We start from the raw sequence: 26,718 nt of genomic DNA, 5'->3' as shown, positions 1-26,718 counted from the left end.
TCACCCTGCATTTTGGGAGCCAGTTATTAAAGACTAGATATTCCAAAACAACTGAATATATGGGGAAATTAGAAAGTGGCCTTGCACATCCAGAGAAAGGCTCAGAAAAGACTCAAGAACTTAAGTTTACACCTTAGGCTACCCTTAGCACAGAGATAGCCTATAACAATCAAAAAACAAAAACAATTTTTTCTCAGATTGGGAGAATCTGATTTCTAGTGTTCAGATGTCCAGTTTTCAACAACAAAAATCTCAAGGCATACGAAGATACATGAAAGTATGGCCCATTTGAAGGAAAAACATAAATCAATAGAAACTACCCCTGATGGGGCGCCTGGGTGGCTCAGTGGGTTAAAGCCTCTGCTTTCAGCTCGGGTCATGATCTCAGGGTCCTGGGATCAAGCACCGCATCGGGCTCTCTGCTCAGCAGGGAGCCTGCTTCCTCCTCTCTCTCTCTGCCTACCTCTCTGCCTACTTGTGATCTCTGTCCATCAAATAAATAAATAAAAATCTTTAAAAAAAAAAAAGAAACTACCCCTGAAAAAGACCTGGTACTGGCTAATACCAGACAAAGACTTTGAAGCAGTTGTCTCAAAGGTGCTCGAACAACTAAAGGAAGACGTGGAGAGTCAAGAAAGAAATGTACGAACAAAATAGAAATATCAAAGAGTTAGAAAACCTACAAAGAATAAAAAAAAATTCTGAAGCTGAAAAGTACAGTAACGGAAATGAAGATTCATTGGAGGGAGTCAAAGGTAGATACCAGCAGGCAGGAGGAATCAGTGGGCTTGAAAATAGGACTGTGGAAATTATTCACTCTGAGAAACAGGAAGGAAAAGGATTGAAGAAAAGTAAACAGAGCCTAAGTGATTTGTGAGACACCATTAAGCAGACCAACATACCCTTTATAATATGGTTGTCCCGGAAGGAGAAGAGAGAGAGAAAGGGGCAGAGAGAATATGAGAAGAAATAAAGGCTGAAAACTTCCCAAATTTGATGAAGACATGAATACAAACAACCAAGAAGCTCAACAAACTTCAAGTAAGATAAACTTGAAGAAATCCACACTGAGACACATTACAATCAATCTTTTGAATGCCAGATACAAAGAGATTGCTTGAAAGTGGAAAGAGAAGCAACTCCTCACATAACAAGGAATTTTCAAGATCATGAGTGGATTTCTCATCAGAAACTTTGGAGGCCAGAAGGCAGTGGGCCAATATATTCAAAAAAACAAAAACAAACAAAAAATGGTGAACCAGGAGTCCATATCTGGCAAAACTTTCTTCCAAAAATGAGGAAGAAATTAGACATTTTCAGAGAAACTAAAGTTGAGAAACTTTGTTCCCACTAGATTTGCCCCACAAGAAATACTTGGACAGTCCTGGAGGGTGACACTTGATAGTATTTCAGGGTATATGAAGAAAGAGAAACCTCAGTAGAGGTAAATACATGGGCAGTTATAAAACCTAGTATTTTTTCTTTTAAAGATTTTATTTATTTATTTATTTATTTATTTATTTATTTATTTGTCAGAAAAAGAGAGAGAGAATGCACAAGCAGGCAGAGTGGCAGGCAGAGGCAGAGAGAGAACCAGGCTCCCTGCCGAGCAAGGAGCCCAATGCAGGACTTGATCCCAGGACCCTGGGATTATGAACTGAGCCTAAGGCAGCGGCTTAACCAACTGAGCCACCCAGGCGTCCCATAAACCTAGTATTATGATAAAAATGGTTTGTAATTCCACTTTTGTTTTCTATACAATTTAAGAGCATAATACATTTCTTAAATGATTAATCCAAAAGCTAGTATTACAACAACTTTGGTTTATAACTCCACATCTTGTTTTCTACCTAATTTCGGAAACCAATGCATTTAAAAGAATTATTACTTTATGTTTTGGGGCTTACAATGTGTGAAGATGTATTTTGTGATAACAACCAAAAGAGTAGGGCTGAAACTATAAAGGAACAAAGTTTCTGCAAGTTATTGAAGTTCACCTGGTATAAATTCAAATTAGGATGTTATAACTTTAGAATTTTAAAGTAATCCCTATGGTAGCCACAAAGAAAATAGCTATAAAATGTACACAAAAGAAAATGAAATGGGAATTTAAACATTTCACTACAAAATATCAACACACAAAAAAGGCAGTAATGTTGGAAATGAGGGACAAAAAAATGCTATAAGTCATAGAAACCAAATAGCACAAGGACAGAAGTCTCTTCTTATCAATAATTACTTTAGATGTAAATGGATTAAACTCTCCAAGTAAAAGACAGAGATTGACAGAATGGATAAAAACGCATGATCCAACAATATGCTGTATACAAGAGACTCACTTTAGATCCAAAGACACAAATGGATTGAAAGTGAAAGGGTAGAAAAAGTTGGTTGTTACTCAGTAGTAACCAAAAGAGAGCAGGGTGGCTATATCAGACAAAAGAGACTTCAAATTTTTTTTAAGTTACAAAGGACCACAAAAGATATTATATGTTAATAAAAGGTTCAATACAGTGAAAAGATACAAGTCATAAACATTTACACAACTGATGAAAGACCAGCAAAATATATGAAGCGAAAACGGACAGAACTGAAGGGAGAAGTAGATAATTCTACGATAATAGTTGGACACTTTAGTACCCCCACTCTCAGTAATGGTTAAAACAACCAGACCTGGGTGGCTCAGTGGTTAAGCCTCTGCCTTCGGCTCAGGTCATGATCTCAGGGTCCTGGGATCGTGTCCGGCATCGGGCTCTCTGATCAGCGGAGAGCCTGCTTCCTCCTCTCTCTCTCTCTGCCTGCCTCTCTGCCTACTTGTGATCTCTCTCTCTCTCTCTGTCAAAGAAATAAATAAATAATCTTTAAAAAAAAAAAAACAGACGGAAAATAAGTAAGGAACTAGAGGCCTTGAACAACACAGTCAACCAACTGGATCCAACAGGCATAGCACAGAACACTCTACCCAGTGACAATAGCACACATATTCTCCTCAAGTGTGTATGGGACATTTTCCAGGACAAGCCATATGTTAGGCCACAAATTCTGTCTCAGTAGATTTAAAAAGATAGATACCATGCTAAGTATCTTCTCCAACTGCCACAGGATGAAGTTAGAAATCAATAACAGAAGCAAAACTGGAAAATTCACAAACTTGTGGAAATTGAGTAACACACTTTTCAACGATGAGTCAAAGAGGAAATTACAGGAGAAATTAGAAAATACTTAAAGGCCAAAGAAAAAGAAAGCATAACACACCAAAACTTAGGGGATGCAGCAAAAGCAGTGTGATGGCCTGAAGCTGGGGCTTAGCCAATGTTTGGAGATGGTAACCCTGGACAGGAGTGCAGCAGAATGGCAGCCATGGCCCAGAGGCAGCCATGGCCCAGAGGTTTGCCCTCTGCCACCCCAGGATGAGACAGGAGCCAGGCTGGTCCCGAGGTCACGGCGATGCACTGAGGCCAAATTTTCCTGTCTGACTTACACAGAAGGAAAGTGAGCCCAGGAAAATGACTTGACTTGCTCAGCATACCCAGCTTATGGAAAGAGAAATACAAAAGTTCAAAACAGGGGCAGGGAGTACACAGGAAGGCCACCGGTGGGAGAGAGGTGGTGTGAGAGGAATGGAGAGAGCTGAGACTGCAGAAGCAGAAGGTGCAGGGCAGTGGCCAGAGCCTCGTGGCCCTCTCCTAGGCACTGCTCAGTAGTAGCACTACAGAGAGCTGCTCTAGGCCAGGTGCCCTGGGAGGGGTTTACACACAGCCACTCGCCTAATCCTCACCAGAGCCCTGGGGCAGGCTCTATTATTTCCATGGTTTAGATGAAGAAGCTGAGGCACAGAGAGGTTAAGCAACTTGCCACAGGTCCCCAGCCAGCAGTGGCTGAAGCAGGATTGGATTTGCAGTCCCCAGCAAGAACCCACACTGCCCCAGCCCACCTCTCCCCTCTTTCTTTGGAATCCACCTGCAGCCCTGGGCCTGGCTCTCCGGCCCGGAACTGCTTGTGCCTTGCTATAAACCCTTGGGTTTGGGGCCCGTCTCCTTTCCCTTAGGTGATGGGCTGGGGGTGGGAACGGGGTGTGAGATGCCGCTGGAGAAGGGCTTTGCTGCCTGCAGCTGCTCAGGCCTCGTGGGGGGCGTGGGGGGGGTCCCAAGCGGATGGACTGACAGCCGCTCCCCACCCTCCACAGTGTGCCTACCTTCAAGCCAAGAACTGCCAGGTGGAGAGCAAGTACCTGGCTGGGCTGCGGAGGCTGCAGGAGGCTGCGGGGGGCGAGTGCGCCGAGCTGCTCAGGCAGCTCATCCAGGAGGCGCTGCAGTGCGAAGCCAGGGAGGCCTCGGCGGAAGGCATGGAGCTGAGCCCCGTCAGGTGAGCCCGGCAGCCAGCGAGGGGCGGCTCTTGGTCTACGTGACCTGAGGGGACCCGGCCACCCTGGTGCTCGCTCCTGCTGATCACATACAAGCCCTGAACGCCCCTTACTTTCTCATATCTTCAGATAAACAAGCATGCTCTTGGCATGAGCCCCATATTACAGTTGGGGTGATGCAGGCTCAGAGGAGGCCGCCCCTTGCCCAAGGCCACACAGCCTATTTGTGCGATGGCCTGGGTCTACCCCTGAGAGCACCATTTTTTCTGCTTCCTCAGGCTGCCTCCCTGAGGTGCTTGTCAGAGAGGGGAGGAGGGGAGACAAGCCCGCTGCCTTCCCTGAGCCAGGTCCTTGCTGAGCACGTGAACAGGGGCAGTTAAATATAACAGAAGGGGCTGTAGGTGGGATCCAAGGGCCCCTGGAGGCTGGGTGGCCCAGGGGAAGGAGCCCAGGCTTTGGAGCCAGACCTGGCTCTCTCATTATGTGACCTTGGACAAGTCACTTTACCTTTCTGGGCCACATATTCAGCCTCCATCAGATGTGGGCTAAGATCCCAGCTTTGCAGGATCAGTAGGACTAAAAGAGACAGCACATGCAGAGCACACAGTGAGGGCAAAGAACTGTGGACTCAGCGAAAACCCATCTGGAATGGACCCCAGTTCTCCCATCTTGCTTGTCACTGCTGCTACCTGTTCCCCATCCATCGTACTCTCTGTGCACGTGGGATTCTGTATTGGCAGTGCCAGACTCCTTGAGCCTAAGGCCTCATGGAGTAATAAGAGGGTCCTTTATATTTGCACAGATGCACTTACTCTGCTCTTACTGTGCACCAGGCACTGTCTAGGCCCCGAGCATTTTATAACAGAAGATATCAATGGGTCTTCATGATGCAGAGAAGGAATTCTTCTACCCATTGTAAAGATGAGCAAACTGAAGCTCAGAGAACTAAAGTGACCCGCCCAAAGCTGCATGGCCAAGCCACAGTGAAGCCCAGGCAGAAAGCTTGCCTGGGGTCCCCCCTTGGCGCCCCCTTGTCCTTCCCCTTGTCCAGGAAAGGGCTCTGCAAGGTGCTGCTAACGTAGGCTTTTGCTGGCAGTGAGTATGATGAGTATGGCTTCCTGACGGTGCCCAACTACGAGATGGAAGACCTGAAGCTGCTGGCCAAGATCCAGGCGCTGGAGGTGCACTCCCACTACCTGCTGGCCCATGAGGCCGTGGAGCGGCCGCTACGGGAGCGCTGGGCTGCCCTGGGTGATCTTGCGCCCTCGGCCGAGCTCAAGCAGCTGCTGCGGGCAGGTGTGCCCCGAGAGCATCGGCCGCGTGTCTGGAAGTGGCTGGTCCACCTCCGTGTCCGGCATCTGCAGAGCCCCGGCCGCTACCAGGAGCTGCTGAGCCAGGGCCAGGTCCGTGAGCACCCTGCCGCCCGCCAGATTGAACTGGACCTGAACCGGACCTTCCCCAACAACAAGCACTTCACCTGTCCCACCTCCAGCTTCCCCGACAAGCTACGCCGGGTGCTGCTGGCCTTCTCCTGGCAGAACCCCACCATCGGCTACTGCCAAGGCCTGAACAGGTGAGCATCAAAGCCCTAGGGAGGGCACAAGGTTCTTTACAGTGCCTCTCTGTCTCTTTGAAGCCTCCCGAGGACCTGGAGAGGTGAGTCCAGGAGGCTTGATTCCTATCATACAGATGGGGACAACATGGACATGTTCAAGATGGAGGGGCTCCTCATGCTATGATCTTTCCTTTCGCTCGTGTTCAGGGCACTGCCACTCATACAGACAGCCTTGTGAACGGTCCCCAGGAATTCTGTAGTGCACAGCTCAGCACGCATAGTGCAGAACTGTCTGGGTCAAGGATCATTTACTTTAAACAAAACCCATTCAAGGGAGCCCAAGAAAAAGAGAATTGGTAAATGTCACAGCAGAAGTTCATAAAAGCCAGGAAAAGAAAATAGAGGACAACAGAGCACCTGGGTGTCTCAGTCGTTAAGCGTCTGCCCTCAGCTCAGGTCGTGATCCCAGAGTCCTGGGATCGAGCCCCACGTCATCCTCCCTGCTAGGTGGCGTGCCTGCTTCTCCCACTCCTACTCACCCTGCTTGTGTTCCCTCTCTCTCGCTGTGTCTCTCCCTGTCAAATAAATAAAATCTTAAAAAAAAAAAAAAAAAGACAGTAGAGGACAAGACCAGATGGTCATTAGAAACTGAGGCATCTCCTCTCTCCTGCAGGCCACAGCACTACACAAACCCAGGGGTGCTGTGGGGACAAGTCCCCCAGGCTGTGCAGCACCACAGTCCTGCTCTGCAGCCCCACATGGGGCTGCTTCATCTCTGGCCTCACTCACTCTACATGTCTGCTTCCTTTTCTCAGCAGACCAGCCTCTGTCGTCATTCCTTGGACATTTAGGGCCCCTCGAGGCTGTCAGAATGGAGACCTCAGCCCCAGAGTCTGGAGCCTTTTCAGCAAATCTTCCCACTGGTCAATACCCTCATGTTCCAGGCTGAAATTCCCAAAGGAAGGAATGTGATTGACCCAGCCTGGATTCATTTCTGCTTATGGTCCAACAGTAGGATGGAAGGGTTTGGGAGTGGAGGTGGGGTGGGGTCATCTGCTAGGGCTGCCCCCTCCAGTACTTCAGGACTCTCATGGATGCCCCCCAGCTGTCTTGATAGGGATTACATAATTTCAGATATCCTCTAAAGCAAGTTTTGACTCAGTTCAATTTAAACACGCATATACTCAAGTGAAATTTACATAAGACATTCTGCCCCCACCCCCAGAGGCGGTGTGTGACATTTATTTAACACAGAATAAACATTCAGAGAGTCTCTGCTCAGATCTGAATGATTCCTAAGGGTAGAGATTTTCGAGCCTGATTTCCAGCATAAATTGGGTGAAATTGAGCATATATACATGTTCAGTTACTGTAAATTCAGAGTTAAGGCACAGCACAGCTAATCTAAGCTGGAGGGGCAGAGGGAAATCCTATAGCAGGAAGGGTCTTGAGATAAACCTCCCAGAAGGAAAGAAGCTTCTCCCTGTGTGGAAAAAGGCAGCACGAAGGCTGTGGAGGGGCATGTAGGAAAAACACGGTGGGGGGTGACACCCAGGATTATTTCTTTAACTCTTTCTCTGAATGCTTTTTTTAACTGATAATTGATGTTTAGGCAAATATTCATATTATTGCTTAAAATCGTAAGTTACTTGTAATGGGAAGAGCCCCTTCACTCATGGAGAGTGGGGCCCTTTATTTTTTTTTAAATTTTTTTAATTTTTTTAAAATTTTTGTTTTAAAATAAACATATAATGTATTATTAGCCCCAGGGGTACAGGTCTGTGAATCGCCAGGTTTACACACTTCACAGCACTCACCATATCCCATACCCTCCCCAATGTCCATAACCCCACCACCCTCTCCCTACCCCCCTACCCCCGGCCACCCTCAGTTTGTTTTGTAACATTAAGAGTTTCTTATGGTTTGTCTCCCTCCCGATCCCATTTTGTTTCATTTATTCTTTTCCTAACCCCCAAATCCCCCACATTGCATCTCCACTTCCTCATATCAGGGAAATCATATGATAGTTGTCTTTCTCCGATTGACTTATTTCGCTAAGCATAATACCCTCTAGTTCCATCCACGTCGTCGCAAATGGCAAGATTTCATTTCTTTTGATGGCTGCATAGTATTCCATTGTATATATATACCACATCTTCTTTATCCATTCATCTGTTCATGGACATCTAGGTTCTTTCCATAGTTTGGCTACTGTGGACATTGCTGCTATAAACATTCAGGTGCACGTGCCCCTTCGGATCACTACGTTTGTATCTTTAGGGTAAATACCCAGTAGTGCGATTGCTGGGTCATAAGGTAGCTCTATTTTCAGCTTTTTGAGGAACCTCCATGCTGTTTTCCAGAGTGGTTGCACCAGCTTGCATTCCCACCAACAGCGTAGGAGGGTTCCCCTTTCTCCGCATCCTCGCCAGCATCTGTCATTTCCTGACTTGTTAATTTTAGCCATTCTGACTGGTGTGAGATGGTATCTCATTGTGGTTTTGATTTGTATTTCCCTGATGCCCAGTGATGTGGAGCACTTTTTCATGTGTCTGTTGGCCATCTGGATGTCTTCTTTGCAGAAATGTCTGTTCATGTCCTCTGTCCATTTCTTGACTGGATTATTTGTTCTTTGGGTGTTGAGTTTGCTAAGCTCTTTATAGATTTTGGATACTAGCCCTTTATCTGATATGTCTTTTGCAAATATCTTCTCCCATTCTGTCAGTTGTCTTTTGGTTTTGTTAACTGTTTCCTTTGCTGTGTAAAAGCTTTTGATCTTGATGAAGTCCCAATTGTTCATTTTTGCCCTTGCTTCCCTTGCCTTTGGCGATGTTCCTAGGAAGAAGTTGCTGCTGCTGAGGTCAAAGAGGTTGCTGCCTGTGTTCTCCTCAAGGATTTTGATGGATTCCTTTCTCACATTGAGGTCCTTCATCCATTTTGAGTCTCTTTTCATATGTGGTGTGAGGAAATGATCCAGTTTCATTTTTCTGCATGTGGCTGTCCAATTTTCCCAACACCATTTGTTGAAGAGGCTGGTTTTTTTCCATTGAACATTCTTTCCTGCTTTGTCGAAGATTAGTTGACCACAGAGTTGAGGGTCTATTTCTGGGCTCTCTCTTCTGTTCCATTGATCTATGTGTCTGTTTTTGGGCCAGTACCATACTGTCAAGATGATGACAGCTTTGTAATAGAGCTTGAAGTCCGGAATTGTGATGCCACCAACTTTGGCTTTCTTTTTCAATATTCCTTTGGCTATTCGAGGTCTTTTCTGGCTCCATATAAATTTTAGGATTATTTGTTCCATTTCTTTGAAAAAAATGGATGGGATTTTGATAGGGATTGCATTAAATGTGTAGATTGCTTTAGGTAGCATAAACATTTTTACAATATTTGTTCTTCCAATCCATGAGCATGGAACATTTTTCCATTTCTTTGTATCTTCCTCAATTTCTTTCATGAGTACTTTATAGTTTTCTGATTACAGATTCTTTGCCTCTTTGGTTAGGTTTATTCCTAGGTATCTTATGGTTTTGGGTGCAATTCTAAATGGGATTGACTCCTTAATTTCTCTTTATTCTGTCTTCTTGTTGGTGTAAAGAAATGCAGCTGATTTCTGTGCATTGATTTTATATCCTGACACTTTACTGAATTCCTGTACAAGTTCTAGCAGATTTGGAGTGGAGTCTTTTGGGTTTTCCACATATAGTATCATATCGTCTGCAAAGAGTGATAGTTCTTTTTTGCCGATTTGGATGCCTTTAATTTCTTTTTGTTGTCTGATTGCTGAGGCTAGGACTTCTCCTACTATGTTGAATAACAGTGGTGATAATGGACATGAGTGGGGCCCTTTAAACCTCACCCTGTGGGCGGGCCCGTTTCACTTGTCTGAGAGCCGCCATCTAGTGGCAGCCGGTAGAACAGCATGCATGGTGTCCCATAAGACCCTGCAACAAATCAGCCTGTTTCTTTCTTTTTCTTTTTCTTTTTTTTTTTTTTTTAAGATTTATTTATTTATTTGTCAGAGAGAGAGAGAGAGAGAGAGAGCACAAGCAGGCAGAGTGGCAGGCAGAGGCAGAGGGAGAAGCAGGCTCCCCACTGAGCAAGGAACCCCGATGTGGGATTTGATTCCAGGAGCCTGGGATCATGACCCCAGCCTAAGGCAGCAGCTTAACTGACTGAGCCACCCAGGTGTCCCCAGCCTATTTAGTTCTATTTTATTTTATTTTGTCTTTCAAATCATCCTGTTTATAGGGTGACAGATATCATAGTAATGATACAGTGCTAATTTAGGGCAAAAACTTTAAAGCCAATTCTCTTTAAAATATAAGTGGAGTGCGTTAGAAATAGCTGTTTCTTTCCCACATCACCACACTACCTCCTTTGCAGACCCACTTGAGCCTGGATGCCTTAGGTTGGAGTCTGGCTGTAGCCCTGAGCAGTTGGTAGTCCCTGGTTGGTACCAGCAGCCTTTCTCTACTGACCTTTCAATGTGTGCAGAAGTCTGTGCTGGTGTCTGCATCCAGCTCCTGGACTGAGCACGTCCCAAGGCTCCAGTGGGATGGGGTGGGATGGGGAAAACACCAGGCTGGACTTGGGGAGCCCTGGGTTCTATCTCCACTCTGCTAAACTGACCCTGTGACCCTGAGCAAGTGACTTCTGCTTTCCAGGACTCGGTCTTCCTATCTGCAATAAGTTTATCTAGACCGGGGATGACCAGCAGGAAGCACCTGCCTAGAGCCCTATCTTGTGAGTTTCTGAGGCAGCCTCCAGAGTCAGGGGGAAAGAGCACAATGATTAGTTAACATCTTCCCTGGACATAGACAAAAGAGAGTGGTGGCCAGTGTTTCACACATTTGCTATCCCGGAACTAAATGACCTCAGAAGTCCCCCTTCCCCAGCTTTGAGAGGGGAGATCTCCCTGTTGCCCAATAAACCAGTGGCTCTTCTTTCCTGCACTCAGCTCAGACTCAGGAGGGCTTGTACAGATATTTCAGTTAGAGTGGAAAGAAATTCCTTCCCAATCTACTGGGGAGAGAAAAGGGGTTTCTTTTTCCTTTGGAGAATTGACCCTGTTTCTTTAAACAGTGTGGAACTCAGAACTGAGATTGGAGATCATGAATCCAGTCTAGTAAGAGTCCAGAGAAGGAAAACTAGCTGGACAATGAAATGCGTTCTTGAAGCCCAGCAAGAGTGTGAGGCTTCATACTACTATAAGGTGGCATCTCCCTAAGGGTGTTCAGTGGGTGCACTGTACAAAAGTGGCTCCCTAGTTCCACTGGACAGCCTTGGGTTAGAGTCACATAGGGTTTTGTCACTGCAGAATTTCTCAGAGGCTTTTAGGAAGATATTGTATATCATCAGCCTTTAAAAGGGGGCTAGAGTACGTAGCATTTCCCAAGCATTTTTTGAATTTGGGACCTTGTGTTCTCCTAGCATCTTGAGAGACCACTGCATCTTGAGAAATGTATTTCTGGATTGACTGTGGGTGAGACCTGCCAGGAAAGATGGGAGAAGTAGAGAAAACAATACTTCCTCTAGGCCAACATCCCTGCTCATCCCTGTGGGTTTTTTCCTTTCTTACCATAATCTCAATAGAGCCTTGTGATAACTTTGGGGGGAGTTCAGGAAGCAAAGGAGAGAAAGAATTCTGTGTATTGAGCATCTGCTATATGCCAGATAGTTAGCAAGGCACTGTAAATCTGCCTTCTTGCTCCAAATGCCACACAGCCCTGGGAGGTAGAGATTGTTAATCCCACTTCACAAATGATGAAAATAAGGCTCAGAGAGGTTAACACACTTGTCAAGGTCTCAAAGCCTGTGGCTATTAAATGAGGACAGCTCACATTCATAAAACACTCACTAGTGTCGGGTCCTAAGCGGGGCATTTATCTCCTGCTGACTTTATTCATCCTCATAACAGTCCCATGATTATTATGAGGAGGTTGAGCCTCAGAGAAGTTTAGGAACTTGCCCAGGATCGCCCAGCCAGGAAGCAGCAGAGCCAGAATTCATACCTAGGTAATGGGACTCCAGAGCCCTTCCCTAGAGACTCAGATCCCCCCATTGCTCTGGAAATCCCCTCTGTCGCCCTCCCCCAAAGCACATTCAACTCACCCCAGGTGCCAGAACAATAGCCTGGTTAGGGAGTGGGGTTGGACCAGTGGTCTACCTCTGCCACCCTCTGTCTAGCTGCAGCTTCTACACATCACCCCAGGCCTCCTTTCCTCCCATTCCAGACTGGCGGCCATCGCTCTGCTTGTCCTGGAGGAGGAGGAGAGTGCCTTCTGGTGTCTGGTGGCCATTGTGGAGACCATCATGCCGGCTGATTACTACAGCAAGACACTGACATCATCCCAGGTGAGCAGGGCAGGGATGGCCAGGACTTAGAGGCCACGCGGGTTGGTGCCCCTGGAGTAGTTCCTTCAAGCCAGTGAATCTCAGAAGAGTGAGGAAGCTCTTAGGCCTCCATTTCTCCCTCTGTTCAAGGGGCCAGTAACCTCTCCCCTGGACCCGTGGGCAGTTTGGGTGAGCTGATAGGCTTTAGACTTGTGGGGGCCCTGCCCATGGCGTAGATTGTTGTTATTCCAGTGGTGACACTAGGTCGCGAGAAATGGTTTGGGGGGGTTGTGTTTTTGTTTTGTTCTTTTCAGAAATGGTTTCTTGGCAGGGGGAGGAGAAGACAATCTAGAATCTCTTGCTTTTTGCCAGTAAAGAATTTCAAAACTGAGGTCAGGTGGGTGGAAGTTGGGCAGTGGGGCTCAGGGTGGGAGGTGGGGATGAGTCTCTGCACATGCTCGTCACAGCCTCCTGAGAAGCATGGCTGCCTCCATCCTCGCTGCCCTCTCACTCTGAGCCCCAGCCAGCCCTAGAGTCAGGTGCAGCTAGATCCAGAGCCCACCCCTCCCCTGGCCAACTGCATGGCCTTGTGGCCTCCCCCCTCTCAACCCCCAGTTTGTCTGCTTTGGGGTGGGAGTACTTCTTCTTGGGCTTGTTGACAGGTGTAAATGCGAAACCATTTCCAATCTCCCATGTCCTCTCTCACTTCACCCCCTTACCCAGGCCCTGGTGCTCCCGTGCTGTCTGCTTTATGCAGAGACGCCATGCAGAGGGGACTTTCTCACTTCCCACTCCGAACCTACCAAGTCACTTCCTGCCCACCCACCCTGTTCCTCTCCTGTTATGATCGCCCAACACTGATTGCTCCTGTGGGACACCCACCTGGGCAGGAAGGTCAGTGGACACGTGGGTGACCAATGTGAAGGAGGAAGGTCAGGGCCGGAGATCGAGCCTGAGGAGTTGCCAGGGAATAGGTGATGAAACAGAAAGGGAGGCCCAACCTCACGGTGGCTCTCGGGGTGGCCCATCTCTCTGAGAATGACGAAGCTGAAGTCCCCTTCAAGTGCGCTGCTCTGCCATCACTCACGTACTGCTTTCAGCCCCCTGCTCCCGGTCACAGGACAGCCGTACCACCTCTGCCACTGTGGCCGTGGTTCAGGCTGGAAGAAGCAGAGGGTGCAAGGCGGGCGCAGGCTCCACCTCCCACGGCTCTCCCGCCTGGCAGGTGCTGCTTACACCTTATTGGTCAGAACTATGTCACATGGCACCTCTCACTGCAAGGCAGGCTGGGAAATGTTCCATATTTTATGGTCATGCTTTAATGTCTCCAAAATTGAGGTGTATTGTATAACCAGTGTGGTGGTGTGGGGTTGTTGGAGAGTTTTTTTCTCGTTTTTTTTTTATGTAGAAAACTTTAAATGTACAAAAAGATAGAGAAAATCATATACGAATCTCCATGTATCTATCACCAGTTTGAATAATTATCAGCCCAGGCACCCAACTGCTGTTCCGTCTCTACTCCCACCCACTCCTCCTGCTTTGGTGATCTTGAAATAAATCCCAGACATCACGTCAGTAAATCTGTGACTCCTTCGGCAGGTTCTGTGACATCTTAGGGTCAGTGAATCACCCTCAGTCTTCAGCTGGGTGCAGTGCACAGCTTTTATGTCAGGCCCAAAATGGAGGTACAGAAGGGGCCATGGTGTCAGTCGATACAAGTCTGAACTCCTGCTTGGCTTCAGGTTCAGGAGGGTAAATGGGCCAAAACACCGCTAAGAACTTAGCCCACAGAGACCTCCAGCCCAGAGCCCAGTGCTCCAGCCCAGAAGACTGCCAGCCTGTGCTGGGAGCAGCAGGGTGCTGTGTCACTGTGCCTGCCTCCTGGCCATGGGAGGCCCCAGCTCCTCCAGGCACTCTGTGCTGCCTGGGGCTGGGGGTGGTGGGGTCCGGGGCGGTGATGGGAGTTGGGGGACATAACTCCAGGACTGAGTGGGAAGGGCAGGCAGGGAGGGAGGCAGCCCCTTCTCTAGGGTGGCCCCCAACAAGCCATCTCTCTCTGGCTCCCAGGTGGACCAGCGGGTGCTCCAGGACCTCCTCTTGGAGAAGCTGCCCAGGCTGATGGCTCACCTGGGGCAGCACCGCGTGGATCTCTCCTTCCTCACCTTCAACTGGTTCCTCGTGGTCTTTGCAGACAGTCTCATCAGCAACATCCTTCTCCGGGTCTGGGACGCCTTCTTATATGAGGGCACCAAGGTGGGGCCCTGCTGGGGGTGAGCAGGACAGTCCTGAGCAAAGCCCTGCAGCCCTCTGGGTCTCCGTTCCGCCCCGGAGTATGGGAAGACAGTCCTCCCTGGCAGGGCTGTTGAGGGCCTCTCCTGGAAGCATGGCTTTGTAAACTAAAGTGCTTTGCACACGTAAGGAGAAGGGGTGGTTCTGCCTCTGAAGATGTTTCTTAAAGTTGGGGAGATTTCCTTTCCCTAGGGAAGAGGCATGGCCATGATCCAGGAGGCCCATCCCTGTTCTTTCTGCTGCCCATCCAGTCACCCGGGCCCCTCCTTCTCTTCCTCCTGTTTGGACTGAGCTCCCTATTGGGAGTCTGACATGTGGGTAGGGTCCCAGCTTTGCCTCTTACTTTTCTAGGAGACCCTAGGCAGGCCTCCCTGTGACCACCCCAGTTTCCCCATGGTGGTTGATAACGTACCACAGTGTACAGAGCACCTTCAGATCTGTTACTCTGACTCCTGCTTTACTCTGTTTGACCCCATGTAAAGACTGTATTTCCCCCATTAGGTCCAACAGGGTAGCACCTCACTCAAGGCCCTGGGACAAGGCAGGACAGAGCCCGGACTCAGTCCCCATGCCAAGGTTCCACACTGTGCTGTCTGCCCCTGCCCCTCAGCCACCCCGCACCCAAGCTTTCAACCTCTGGGTATGGGGGTTTTCCTCCCCCTGGGGATTACCTGCCCTGGCCCCACCCCTCATGCCCTACCTGAGCCCCCACTTTGCCCCCCAGGTGATATTCCGCTATGCTTTGGCCATTTTCAAGTACAACGAGGAGGAGATCCTGAGACTGCAGGATGCCCTGGAGATCTACCAGTACCTGCGCTTCTTCACCAAGACCATTTGCAACAGCCAGTGAGAGCCCACTTCCGCCCCCACCCTGCCTACCCGGCACTCCCACCACCCACACGCACCCCAGGACCCATAGTCGAGGGTAGGCAGGTGTTCGCTGAGTGGAGATTTGTTAGTGATACTGATTCTCCGTTACAGCTTAGAAACCTTTAGGGACATCCCACTGCCCTGTGGTTTGTCTGCCCCTTACCATGGCATTCAAGCCTCTAGGCAGTTTCATTTCTTTCCCACCTTTTCCTGCCAAACAATTACTTGAGTTCCTGGCTCAACACCAGCCTCTGGGATTTTGGTCTTGCACTTTCTTCTACTTAGAATGCCTCCCTGTCCACCTCCACTGCTGCCATCTTTGCCGGGCCAACCCCTACTCGTTCTTTAAAACTCTGCTCACATGTCACCTCTTCCAAGAAGCCTTCCCTGATAAACCTTTTCTTACTGAGTTAGAACTCCCATAGCCCTAAGCTTCTTCCTGCCTCAGTACACATCACTTTGGGTGGGAGTTGTCTTCTTATTCACTGTTTCCTTCCTGGAAGGTGAGCCTCAGCCACATGGACAGAACGAATGGCAGGGTGCCCGGGAAGGCCCAGTGAATGCAGACCCAGCGGGGCCCTGGCTTTGGACTAACTGTGCTCTCCCTCCAGGAAGCTGATGCACATTGCCTTCAACGACATGAACCCTTTCCCTATGAAGCAGCTGCGGCAGCTGCGGATGGCCCACCGGGAGCGGCTGGAGGCTGAGCTTCGAGAGCTGGAACAGCTGAAGGCCGAGTACTTGGAGACTCGGAACTCCCAAGGCCCAGCGGTGCCAGAGGGTTGCACCAGTGAGGACGAGGGGGAGGGGGAGGCCTGACTTGGCCACCTGCCCTTTCCAAAGCCCTTTCTCCCCTTTGGCTGTCAGGCCCCAAGGAGGATGGCCATGGAACAGGGGTCTGACCCATGAACCCCAGCACCATGTGACACTGGGCAAGTCCCTTCCCCTCTCTCAGCCTCAGTCTCCCCATCAGAACATTGTCTGCTGTGAAGCCATTGGTTGGGACTCATGAGCACATACCCAGTGACCCCACCCCTTTCTCTTGTTCTTCCACAGAGCACTTTAGCACACAGACAAGCAAGAATGCTGTCTTACAGGGTAACCTGAACATTCTCTAAGTTTTATCTATATAAAACAATGCAAATGTTGGAAATAGTTGACAAGATTTGGAATTTGAATGATTCCTAGTCACCAGCTGCTCCTGTGTAGGCCCAGGGCCCCAGGGTGTCCCATCACTAGGGCCTTCCCAGCCTGGGACATCCCCGAGTTCTGTTTCTGGGGGTGTCCCTGCAGGGCCCGCCCCCCCTCCTGGTTTCCTGAGGAGCAAGGGCCCTGTGCATTTCGGGGGTGTCCTCCTGGGCCAAGGCACCTCTCCAGTGCTGGTTCTGCTTGTGTCCCAGGCCCAGCTCCTGTCCACTGAAGCCTGTTTCCTGAGCCTTGCACCTATGTGCTCCTTTCCATTCACAGCCCGTTTTGGGAAGAGGCGTTCCGAGGGAAAAACTCCTGCCCACACCAAGAGGAACTTGGTGTGGGAGTTGGGTAGAGAGCCCTGGGTCAGGCGCTGGACGCCTGATCTCCCTCTGCCACCTTCACGGGCCCAGGCAAGAAGAGTCCCCTCCTCCCTGAAAAGTGAGTGGCTGGAGGGTGAGGAAAAGGTGGTGAGAGGGCAGAGCTACAGCCTGTCGCCAAGTCTGGACCGGCTCTTTTGGCACCCACTGTGTGTAGGAACTCAGTTCAGTTCTTCTGGGCTCTTCTGGACCCTTCCTCAGCAGTCGGAGGCCTCCCCGGTCCCCTCAAGGCGGCAGTCAAGGCTGTGCAAGTGATTTTGGCGCTCATTTCTCAGCGAACCCTTAGCTGAGTGGGTCCAGGCTCGCGCTTGGGTTGTCTTCAGCAGGAAGGACTAGGGCTGGGAGATTCTGGCATGGGAACTTCCAGTTCTGATCTGAGGTTCCTGTCCAGGGCTCGGAAGGAGACCACACCTATTACTTGGGACTTTGAGGTGTTGGTGCACCAGACACCCAGTTCCCTGACACCGTGCCCCTACAGAGCTCTGGGGAAGAGACGTTCAGAGTTCTTTCCTCCCACATGATGGAGGCTGCTGGCTGGCCCCAGGGCCCCGGCTTTGCCGTGAGCACCCCCCTAGGGTCTTAACGGCCTTCCTCATTTTTCCTAAACTTTTACATCTGCTGAGATCCTTTCACCGCCAAATGGCATCTGTGAGGTGTGAAGGCAGCCTGCGGGGGTCCTAGCTGCATCCCTAACAGGCTGGGTGCTGTACCCCTAAGGGCATCGCTGAGGAGACAAGGCCAGCCTTCCGGAGCTCCCAGGAGGGCTAAACGACACAACGCTGGTGCCTGGCACAGAGTAAAGCACCACCACCAGCAGGGAGAAACGTCACCCAGAGGGCTTTGAAAAGACCCAAGGCTCCAGGAAAGATGACCTTCAGGTTCTTCAGGTCCAGCCTTGAAATTCAAATCCCCTCCTCAACAAAAAATAAACAACCCCAGATCAGACAGGGCCTGTCAGATAAATGACACCACCCTCTCCCCTTCCTATCTCTCCCCTGCTTGCTCTCCCTGTCTGGCCTCTTTCCTCCCCTTCCCTCTCCTCCTTCCCTCCTCCTTCCCCTCCTCCTCCTGCTCATTCACACCACCTTTCCCTTCTCCCTCTTCCCCCTTCATCTCTCCTCCCCACCCCCAGGAGGAGAAGCAGCTCCGCCCACAGCTCGGTGCCTCCGCCCTGCCCCTCCCAGACTAGGGGAAGGGGTGGTGCTTTGCTGCTGACCCAGTCCTCAGCCCCCAGTAACCTCTGGTTTGTATCTGGCCCAACCACAGAATCACCTAACTGGCTTTTAAAGAACGCTGGTACCTTGTGCCGCACAGCCTGTGGGGGTGGGGACATTCTGACACACGGCGGGGTGGGGGGGGGGGGGGTTGGAGACCACAGGACTGGCCCCGGTCCGGCTTCCTCCAGCCCTGAAATGAGATACTAGAGCTGGAGCCGGGAATCAGAACTGCCTGTCCTAGAGCACTGCTCACTCCAGGCTGCGCTCAGTTTAGAAACAAGACAGTGAAGCCTCAGGGAGGTTAACCAACTTGCCCAAAGTCACACAGCCCGCCACTGAGTAATTAAGCCATGCTCAAGCCCTAGAGGTGCTAACTGTCAGACCACGGAGGGTTCATTCCAGCTCACCTCAGCTTCCTCTGGAGCCTAAAACACCAAAGGATCCGGGGGAAAAGAACAGGCCTGGCCTCTAGCTTCCTGAGGGGTGTAGGGCCCCATGGGAGAGCTCCAGGCAAAGGAAAATGGAAGAAGCATCCACCTGACAGGGAGGCTGTAACAGCGACTGGTGGGGGTGGAGGCTGTCACAGCTCAAGAAGGTCTGTGGCTCCTGCTGCCTTCCCTTCCTCCCCCTTTTTCCCCAAGGGCGCTTGGGGCCCACCCCTGGTGTCAGATTCCTGGCCCTGCACCACAGCTGTTGCCCCCATCCCCAGGGGCTGCAGCCTTCTAGAGCTGGAGGATCTGATTCCTCACAGCCCCACCCTCCTATCCCAGGGGATGGGACCTCTCAGCTCACAGCATCTCTCTCAGCCACTAGGCCCCCAGCAAGCTGCCATCCATGCTGCATTGGATAGGGGAGGGGACAGGAGTTGCCCAGGGAAGCTCCCTGGGGCAATGGCCCCCAAAATAAAGGGACTCCTCAAAGGAGGAGGAAGGGCCTGAAGGGCACTTTGGAAGACGCCCCCACCTCCGCCTCAAAGTGGGAGGTGCACACTGACTTCTACAGAATACCTGTACTCCACTAACATCCCCGCACTCAGAACCTCACCCCCAGGCACTGCTGTGCCCTCATTTTTCAGTCTCCCGGGACACAGGCATGGTGCCCAGAAAGCTCCATGTCGGGCAGGTAGGTGAAGAATTTGCCACCCTTTCTCACACACATTCTCGTCCTGCACATGGCATTGATCCACACGTGGCAGACAAAACTGGCCATGTTGACACATAGGGAAGGAAGGGGGTGGCCTGTCCCATTCAACCAAGACCCAATAGAAGATACTGGCAGATGGGCCCAGCTTGGAGGCCAAACCTATTGTGTGATTTTCTAACGAGGGGCCCCTGGGCAGGTCATCCCTGCTTTGGCCTCAGAATGTGTGCAATTCATAAGCTTGAGGGGGGCAGGTAGCCCTCCTCAAAAGGACCAGGGTTAGGGGGAGAAGAGGCAGAACAAAGACACCCCCCCCCATACACACAGGTGTACAGGCATGCACACATGCAGCATCCCCAGAAAGGGTCCTGGATTGTGTCTACTGCAGAGGCCTCCAGTGGCCTCCCAATAGTCCATATGCCTACAGCCCCCAAAGTTCCTGCCAAACTGGCCTTTCCCCAACACAGTCCCAGCCAGCCACCAGCATGGTGCAGGGGGAGAAGATGCAGCTATAAGGCTGGGAGGGCGTGTAGGAAGGCTTCCTGGGAAGGTGGCAAACCTCAAAGGAAGGATGCCTTGGTTCAGACAGATGGAGATGCTGTAGGAAGAGACTTCCTCATAGAGCGGAGTTTGTGGGGGTTGGGGGGACGGACCTGAGATACTGGCCCAAGCCCTAGGTGAATTAGGACATTCAGATAGCTTAGCCTTGGAAAGGTGGTGGTGCCCACCCACCCCCGGGAGTAATTAAAAATAAAGGTGATATTGAGCCATTAAATATAAGGAACTCCCACAACATTGTGACTTCTCCGTATGCTTTTCTGAAACATGAAATACCCGACTCAGGCTGATACTTGAAGCTCGCATTCTGTCTGAGCGGGGAGGGCGGGCTTTGAGGGCCACATACAGGAGGGATGGGAAGTGGGGAGGGGACTCGGTGGGGGGAGTGGCCCAGTGAACACTGAATAAGTTGCAGGATTTGACCCTGGTTATTCTTTCCAAGGAGATACTCAAGAGCCCCCACTTACTTAGCCACTCTAAGTCTCAATAATCTTACCTGTAAAATGGGGGTAATAATAGCGCCTAAATAAAAGGGTCACTACGATTAAATGAAATAATATACGTAAAGTACATAGTATGCTCTGTTATTCACTCAGAATTGAGCTGGCTACTGTGCTAGGTGCTCCGAGATACACAACTGAACAAAACAAAGAGCTCTTCTCAAGAGGGGTGGTGTGATGAAGTGGCTCTGAGCTTGCGCTTGGGAGCCGTGCTGCTTGGGGTTGATGACTAGCTGTGTGATCTCAAGCGAGGTGCTTAACCTGTGTCTCAGCTTTCTTATTTGTAAAATAGGTAATAGTGTAACCTCACAGGCTTGTGTGACGGTAAAGTGAGGTAATGCATTTACGGTGCCTAGAACAGTGCCTGGCTCAGCGAGTGTGAGGTGGTCGTATTATTAAAAGGAGGGATCTCCCCATCTCCCATTGCCTAGTGTGCTCAGGACCCCAGAGCCGGCGAGACCGGGCGGCAGAGCCCTCTCCTGGCTGCCGAGAGAACGGAGTCCCCCCGTTTCTGAGCTGCCCTCCCTGCTCTGCTCCTCCCCGCCGACTGGGAAGCCTCGGAAATTTCTCTACCAGCCCGGATTTACCAAGCGCCACTCCCGTGGCGGGCTCTGCGCGCGCACTTTGCCGGGCCGGTAGATTAAGTCGTCTCGTCTAATTCTCCAACACTCTCGGACGCGGAAACAGTTACTGTTTCCATTTGGCCAGGGGAGGAAGGGAGGCTCGGGAGGTCGAGTTCCTTGCCCCGCGGCACACAGCGAGGGAGCGGCGGGTTCGCTTCCCCCAGCATCTGCTCCGCCGGCGAGCGGCCCGCCCCAATCACTGCGGCGTGTGCGCTGTGCGCGCCTGTTCTGTGCGCGTGCGTCCGCCCCGAGACCGGTCCCGGGGGCCAGGAGCGCGGTCGGGAGGGTGGGGAAGGTGGGGTGCCCCTCGGCCCCAGGGCACGCGGGCGGGGCTCGTGCCCGGCCCCAGCCCCGCCCATCGGCCCCGCCCTCCCGCCTGCGCGGGGAGGAGGTGGTGGCGCTGCGCGCGGGCACTCCGCGGGCGGTGAGGAGCGCGGAGCCGGAGCCGGACGCCGCCGCCGCCGCCGCCACCGCCGCCACCGCCGCCACCTGCGCGGTCGTCATCAAGGTAGGGCGGCCCCGGGCCGCCGGCCGTGCCTGCCTTCCCGGTGCGCGCGGTGTGTGCGCGCTGCGCCTCCCGGCTGCAGCGCCCTGGGCGGGATGCAGGGCTCGGCGCGCCGCGGGGGGCTCGGCGCGCCGCGGGGGACCCGGCGGGGCGCGGGGGGACGAGGCTTCCGTCACCCCCGCGTGACCTTACAAAGCACCGCTCCTCTCCAGGCCTCAGTTTCCTCACTGAGATAGCGGGCGCAAGGGTGGCCCCTTGCGCTCCGCGCCGTTGAGAGAGGCCACGCTGAGGTCCAGGCTCCCGATGGCTTGGGGCTGGGATCGGTACTGTCTGCATCGCCCACCCTAACCCGCAGCGAGGGCCGCTCACGCTGGGTGTGGCGAGCCGGTCCCGACAGCCCTCCCCCCTCGGTGGCCTGCGTGCCCCCGCGGGACCCGTCTGGACGCTCCCCCTCCTGACTGGGTGGCCTGCAGGGCCTCAGCTTCCAGGTACGGGAAACTGGAGGGGGCGACAGCCCGGGGTCCCCTAGGCATGTAGGGTAGGGCCCTCAAAGCCGGCTGGCCAAGTCTGCCTTGTTGGGGGTGACGGGACCGTCAGCTGCAGACTTGCCTGGACCAGACCCATGAACCCACCAGGTTTTAGAGCATAGTATCGGACACCCTCATCCCCTTCCCTGCCCCTCCAGGCATGATAGGGCTGGATCAGGTTTATGTGTGTGGACCGCAGAGGGGCGGTGAGAGCTGTTTCTGGGTGAGGTTGGGTCTGGGACAGAGCACGTGTCTGAGGGACTGTGGCTCCAGGCTCTCAGGGCTTAAAAAACAAACAAACAAACAAACAAACAAACACCTCTGGTGTCTGGCCCAGTGGCTCAGTAAGATCCCCTCTGGAAGGTCTTACTGCCCCCATTACACACTTCTTATGATGGGGATCTCACTCAGCTGGGAGCTGCTGGTCCTGCTCTGGGCACACAGACATCTTCCTCCACCCTGGGGCAATCATCAAGTCCCTTAAATCTGCTCACTTCCGGGCTGAACAGCTCCAGGCCCAGCACTCTTTCTCTGGCTAGAGCCAAAGGGAGCAAAGGGAAGAGGCAGGAGCTGAGGTGTCTGGCCCAGAGTCAGTAGTAGTGAGCCTGGGGCTCATTCAGAACCCACAGGCATCAGGGCTAGAATGTGCACTTCCCATGCCTTTGGGTTAGCAGCTGCCTTAGAGGTCTGGGGTGAGGGGAGGAGCCAGAGGAGTCCCTCTCCAGGCCCTTCCTGCCTCCAGTGCCTCTTCATCTCCTGTTGCCTGCCCTGATGGCGGGAGTAGTTTCTGAGAACCAAGTCTGGGCCTTCTTGTCTGCTTCATGACCTGCCCTCACCCAAGAGCTTTCTTACTGCCTGGGCATGTGGTGAGCTCTGTGTCATCAGAGGGATGTGAGCAGAGGCTGGGGGAGCAGTTATTGGGGGGTGAACTACCTTTGACTGCAAGTCTGGGGTTCTTGGTCTGACAGGCAGTGTGGCCATGACTGTGCCCTCTGGTTATGGTGGAGCTCACAGAACCTGGAGCTAGACCACAAATGAGTATTATTACCCCCTCATAAAAGCAGACTAAGTATATGTGCTGTCACTCGAATGTAGCTCCAACACACACGCTTAAGTGCTACCTAAGTGTCTTGTCATCTCCACGTATGTATAATCTGTTTTCCTGCTCAGCATTTTGGCCTGATTTAGGGGCCTGGTAGATTCTGGCTATTACAAAGTCATCCTATCCTAATAATCTGAAAAGGTACTGTGGAATTATGGCATGTCCAAGCTGAAAGGCAGCGGAAGAAATCATCGCTTCAACCCCCTCATTGTCTAGATAGGCATCATCTAGCCCCAGAGGGGACATGACTTGTCCAAGTTGACACAGCCAGCCAGCAGCCACGCCCCGGGTTTCTGATTGCAAGACCAGAGTATTTGTTTATTTGTTGGAAAACACATACCATATAGTAAGTGAAAGTGGTCTGTATTTATTCCTATAAAATGAGCAAAAATAAATACAAAAGGATAAACCTCCCTGCTGCAAGGCTTTGGGGATCCTCCAGCAGCCTTTAATTTTGCAGGGCTATCTGGTAGCCTGTTACAAGAGTCCAGGAAAATGATCCAAACTGCCCTTTGCCCCTAGACTTCTTCCTTTGAGGACTTTACCTTAAGGAAATAACTATAGAGGAAGATGAATGTAGTGCTGTTATTTATAACAAGTTTTCATGTAGTGACACTTTTGGTGTTTTATCTGAGGTTTAATAAGTATTTCATTTGAAAAGTGCAGCTTAAAAAATAGCAGCATTAAAGCTTCCATTGCCGGGATCGGGCTGCCATAAAAGCAGCGTGGTCTAGAGGAAAGCTCACGACTTAAGTCAGTAGGCGTTAGGCGTACATTCCAGGATGAACTCTTCATGTACCCCACAGAGTGACCTTGGCTCAGTCCCTTTCCCTTTCTCTCTCTCTCTCTTTCTTAAGATTTTATTAATTTATGTATTTATTTGAGAGAGAGAGAGCCCCCGAGCATGAGTCAGGGGGCAGAGAAGGAGGGAGAAGCAGACCCCACGCGTTTCTTCATCCCAGGACCCTGGGATCATGACCTGAGCCGAAGGTGCATGCCCAACTGAGCCACCCAGATGCCCCCCCTTTCCCTTTCTGACCTCACTTTCCCCATCTGTGAAATGGGATAGAGTCAGTGATTGCTAAATTTCTTTCAGCTCTGACAACCCGCCTTAGGGACCTAACAGATCTCTGTAACTGAAGCCTGTGTTGGAACAGTGAACATGGTGATAACCAAAGAATGTTCTAGCCTTCCTCCCCCATCCTTAAACGAATCCTCTTAGAGGACTGCAGCTAGTCTTTTTCCCCTTGGAAGGGGCTTCATTCAGCTTTTGACTTTTGTTAGTTCCAGATGGCCAGAAGCTGGATTGTTGTACAGGGGAGTGTGGCTTTGTTTCTATTTTTCTTTGCCAGATATCAGGGGACAGAGATTTTTCAGGAAGACCAGAAAATAGTGCAGCAGGATCTTCTGTTTGTTATTTTAAGGCTATAGGCTGTTCCTTGCCTCCTTCAGACCAGACTAGAGGTGCTTTGCAATCACACCTAGTATGAAGGGCCAGGAATAGGTGACTTGCCTTCTGTGAACAAACATTTATTGGGCACCTACTGTGTACGAGGCCTTGAGGTGCCTCCTAGGGTCCTGCAGGTTGACATGAGAAATATATTAGGTTAAACTGTGGGAAATGGCCAATATCTGACTGTTTTTGACTTACAAGAAATGGCAGTTTCGTTCCGTTCAGTCTGAGTGGAAAAAGATATAATTAAAGAGCCCTGTGCTCCCTACCATAATTGAGAGATTGGCAGGGTGCTGTGGAGACTAGGAAAGCGTGATTATAAGCTTGGAAAAGTCAAGGAGGAAGGGCATGGGATCCTCACCTTGAAAAATCAGTAATACTAATAAAGTAGTAATGACAGTGAGTATTTCCCACCTGCCTGATTCTGTCCTAAGTGCTTTACATTTGTTTGTTTAGTCATTTCGCTGTTCTTTTATTGAACAGCTACATTGTGCTTGGTATTTCCTGGGGTGGAGGCAGCAGTCTTGACAGTAAATAAAATAGACCCCCAGAATCTGTCCTAAAGAAATTTCCAATCTGATAGGGAAGAAAAGACAATAAACAGTAAGTAAAGGAAAATGGTGATAAATGGGGGGGAACAAATAAAACACGGGAGTTACATTCCAGGCATGGAAGGGGAGTGGAAGGATGGGGTTGCAGTTTTAAATTGGGTGGTTGGGGGATCATTGAGAAGGAGACTTTTGGGCAAAATCTTGAAGGAGGTGAGGAAGGTTGCTGGGCTGGTTTCTGGGGAAGAGCCATCCAGGTGGAGGGAACAGCCAGCGCAAAAGGCCTGGGGTAGGACCATGCCTGGCATGTTCGCCAAAGAGCAGGCGAGAACAGAGTGACAGAGAAGGAAGGGGAGATGGGTAAGAGGTGCCACTGGTGGTCAGATTTTGGACCCTGCCCTGTGCATCATTGTGAGGGGGTACTCTTTTCTCCCGCCCCCACATTTTTAAGTAGACTTCATGCCACACTTGAGACTCAGACTCATGACCCAAGATTAAGAGTTGTGTGCTCTACTGACTGAGCCAGCCAGGTGCCCCGAGGAGGGCGTACTCTTTTTGCTTCTCTTTTTCAGTTAAAAAAACAAAGATACAGAGACATTAGGTAGCTTGTTGAGATGAGACGCTGTCTCATAGGGGACCCAGGGCCTCTAGTAGAGGTCGGTGAGGAACCGTGGGACACGGCCAGGGCATGGCCAGATCTGATGTCAGTGTGTGTCTTCTGGGTTGCAGAGAGAAGATTGTGGAAATAATCCAGGCTGGGGGGATAAGTTGGACCCAGGCAGTGACCCGGTGGATGTAGGTGCTGGGAATGAGGATGGGGGGTCCAGGCCAGGTGAGCACGAGGAGGAAGAGGAGGAAGCCAGGCTGGTCTTAGCTTATTTACAGAACAAACACTTAATAGCACTTCTGCTCTAGGCAACCATCTAAGATTTGACATACATTAACCCATTCAGTCCTCAAAGCATGGTGGAAGATAGATACTCTCATTATTATTGCTACTTTTTAAGAAAAATGGGTGTATTCTATTATATATGTTATATCTCAATAAAGTTAATTTACAGGGAAAGTATTTTCTTTATATTATAAATACTTGATGGTAATGGGGAATTTAGAAAAAAAGGAAAACAGAAAATAAATTATCTGTATCTTCTCTTTTCATCTCAGGTAATCAGTATAAATATTTTGGCATATTTACTTCATCTTTTTTCAACTATTCTCCCCATTTTGTTAAAAAGCTTTTATTTACTTATTTGAGAGAGAGAGGGAACACAAGCAGGAGGAGTGGCAAACAGAGGGAGAGGGAGAAGCAAGCTCCTGCTGAACAAGGAGCCTGATGCCGGGCTCGATCCCAAAACCCTGAGATCATGACCTGGGCTGAAGGCAGCTAGCCACTTAACCAGCTGAGCCTCCCAGGCGCCCTGTTCTCCCCATTTCACAGATGAGGACACTGGGGCTCCAAGAGGTTGGGCCATTTGCACAGGGTCATCCACCTGAAGCCATACCATCAGGCTCCAATCTCCAGGGTCTTCATCACTGTGCTCTGCTACCTGGAATGTCAGTTGGT

At 50.7% G+C, this 26,718-nt stretch overlaps 1 protein-coding gene across 1 annotated transcript in view; it reads left to right on the top strand.

Annotated features, from left to right (window-relative positions):
* The window catches only part of TBC1D2 (TBC1 domain family member 2), a 53,763-nt gene extending 37,195 nt beyond the window's left edge, over nt 1-16,568 (top strand). Inside the window, exons 8-13 of the mRNA XM_080820469.1 lie at nt 4,187-4,365; nt 5,460-5,936; nt 12,155-12,275; nt 14,322-14,507; nt 15,268-15,389; nt 16,025-16,568. Coding sequence (XP_080676595.1) covers nt 4,187-4,365; nt 5,460-5,936; nt 12,155-12,275; nt 14,322-14,507; nt 15,268-15,389; nt 16,025-16,232 — 1,293 coding nt within the window. The 3' untranslated portion in view covers nt 16,233-16,568. The remainder of the gene's footprint in view (nt 1-4,186; nt 4,366-5,459; nt 5,937-12,154; nt 12,276-14,321; nt 14,508-15,267; nt 15,390-16,024) is intronic.
* The last annotated feature ends 10,150 nt before the right edge of the window (nt 16,569-26,718 follow it).

The sequence above is a fragment of the Martes martes genome, assembly GCF_963455335.1.
Source record: "Martes martes genome assembly, chromosome: 12".
In the NCBI taxonomy this organism is placed as follows: domain Eukaryota; kingdom Metazoa; phylum Chordata; class Mammalia; order Carnivora; family Mustelidae; genus Martes; species Martes martes.
The sequence above is the reverse complement of the archived record's forward strand: the minus strand, read 5'-3'. Positions and strand labels throughout refer to the sequence as shown.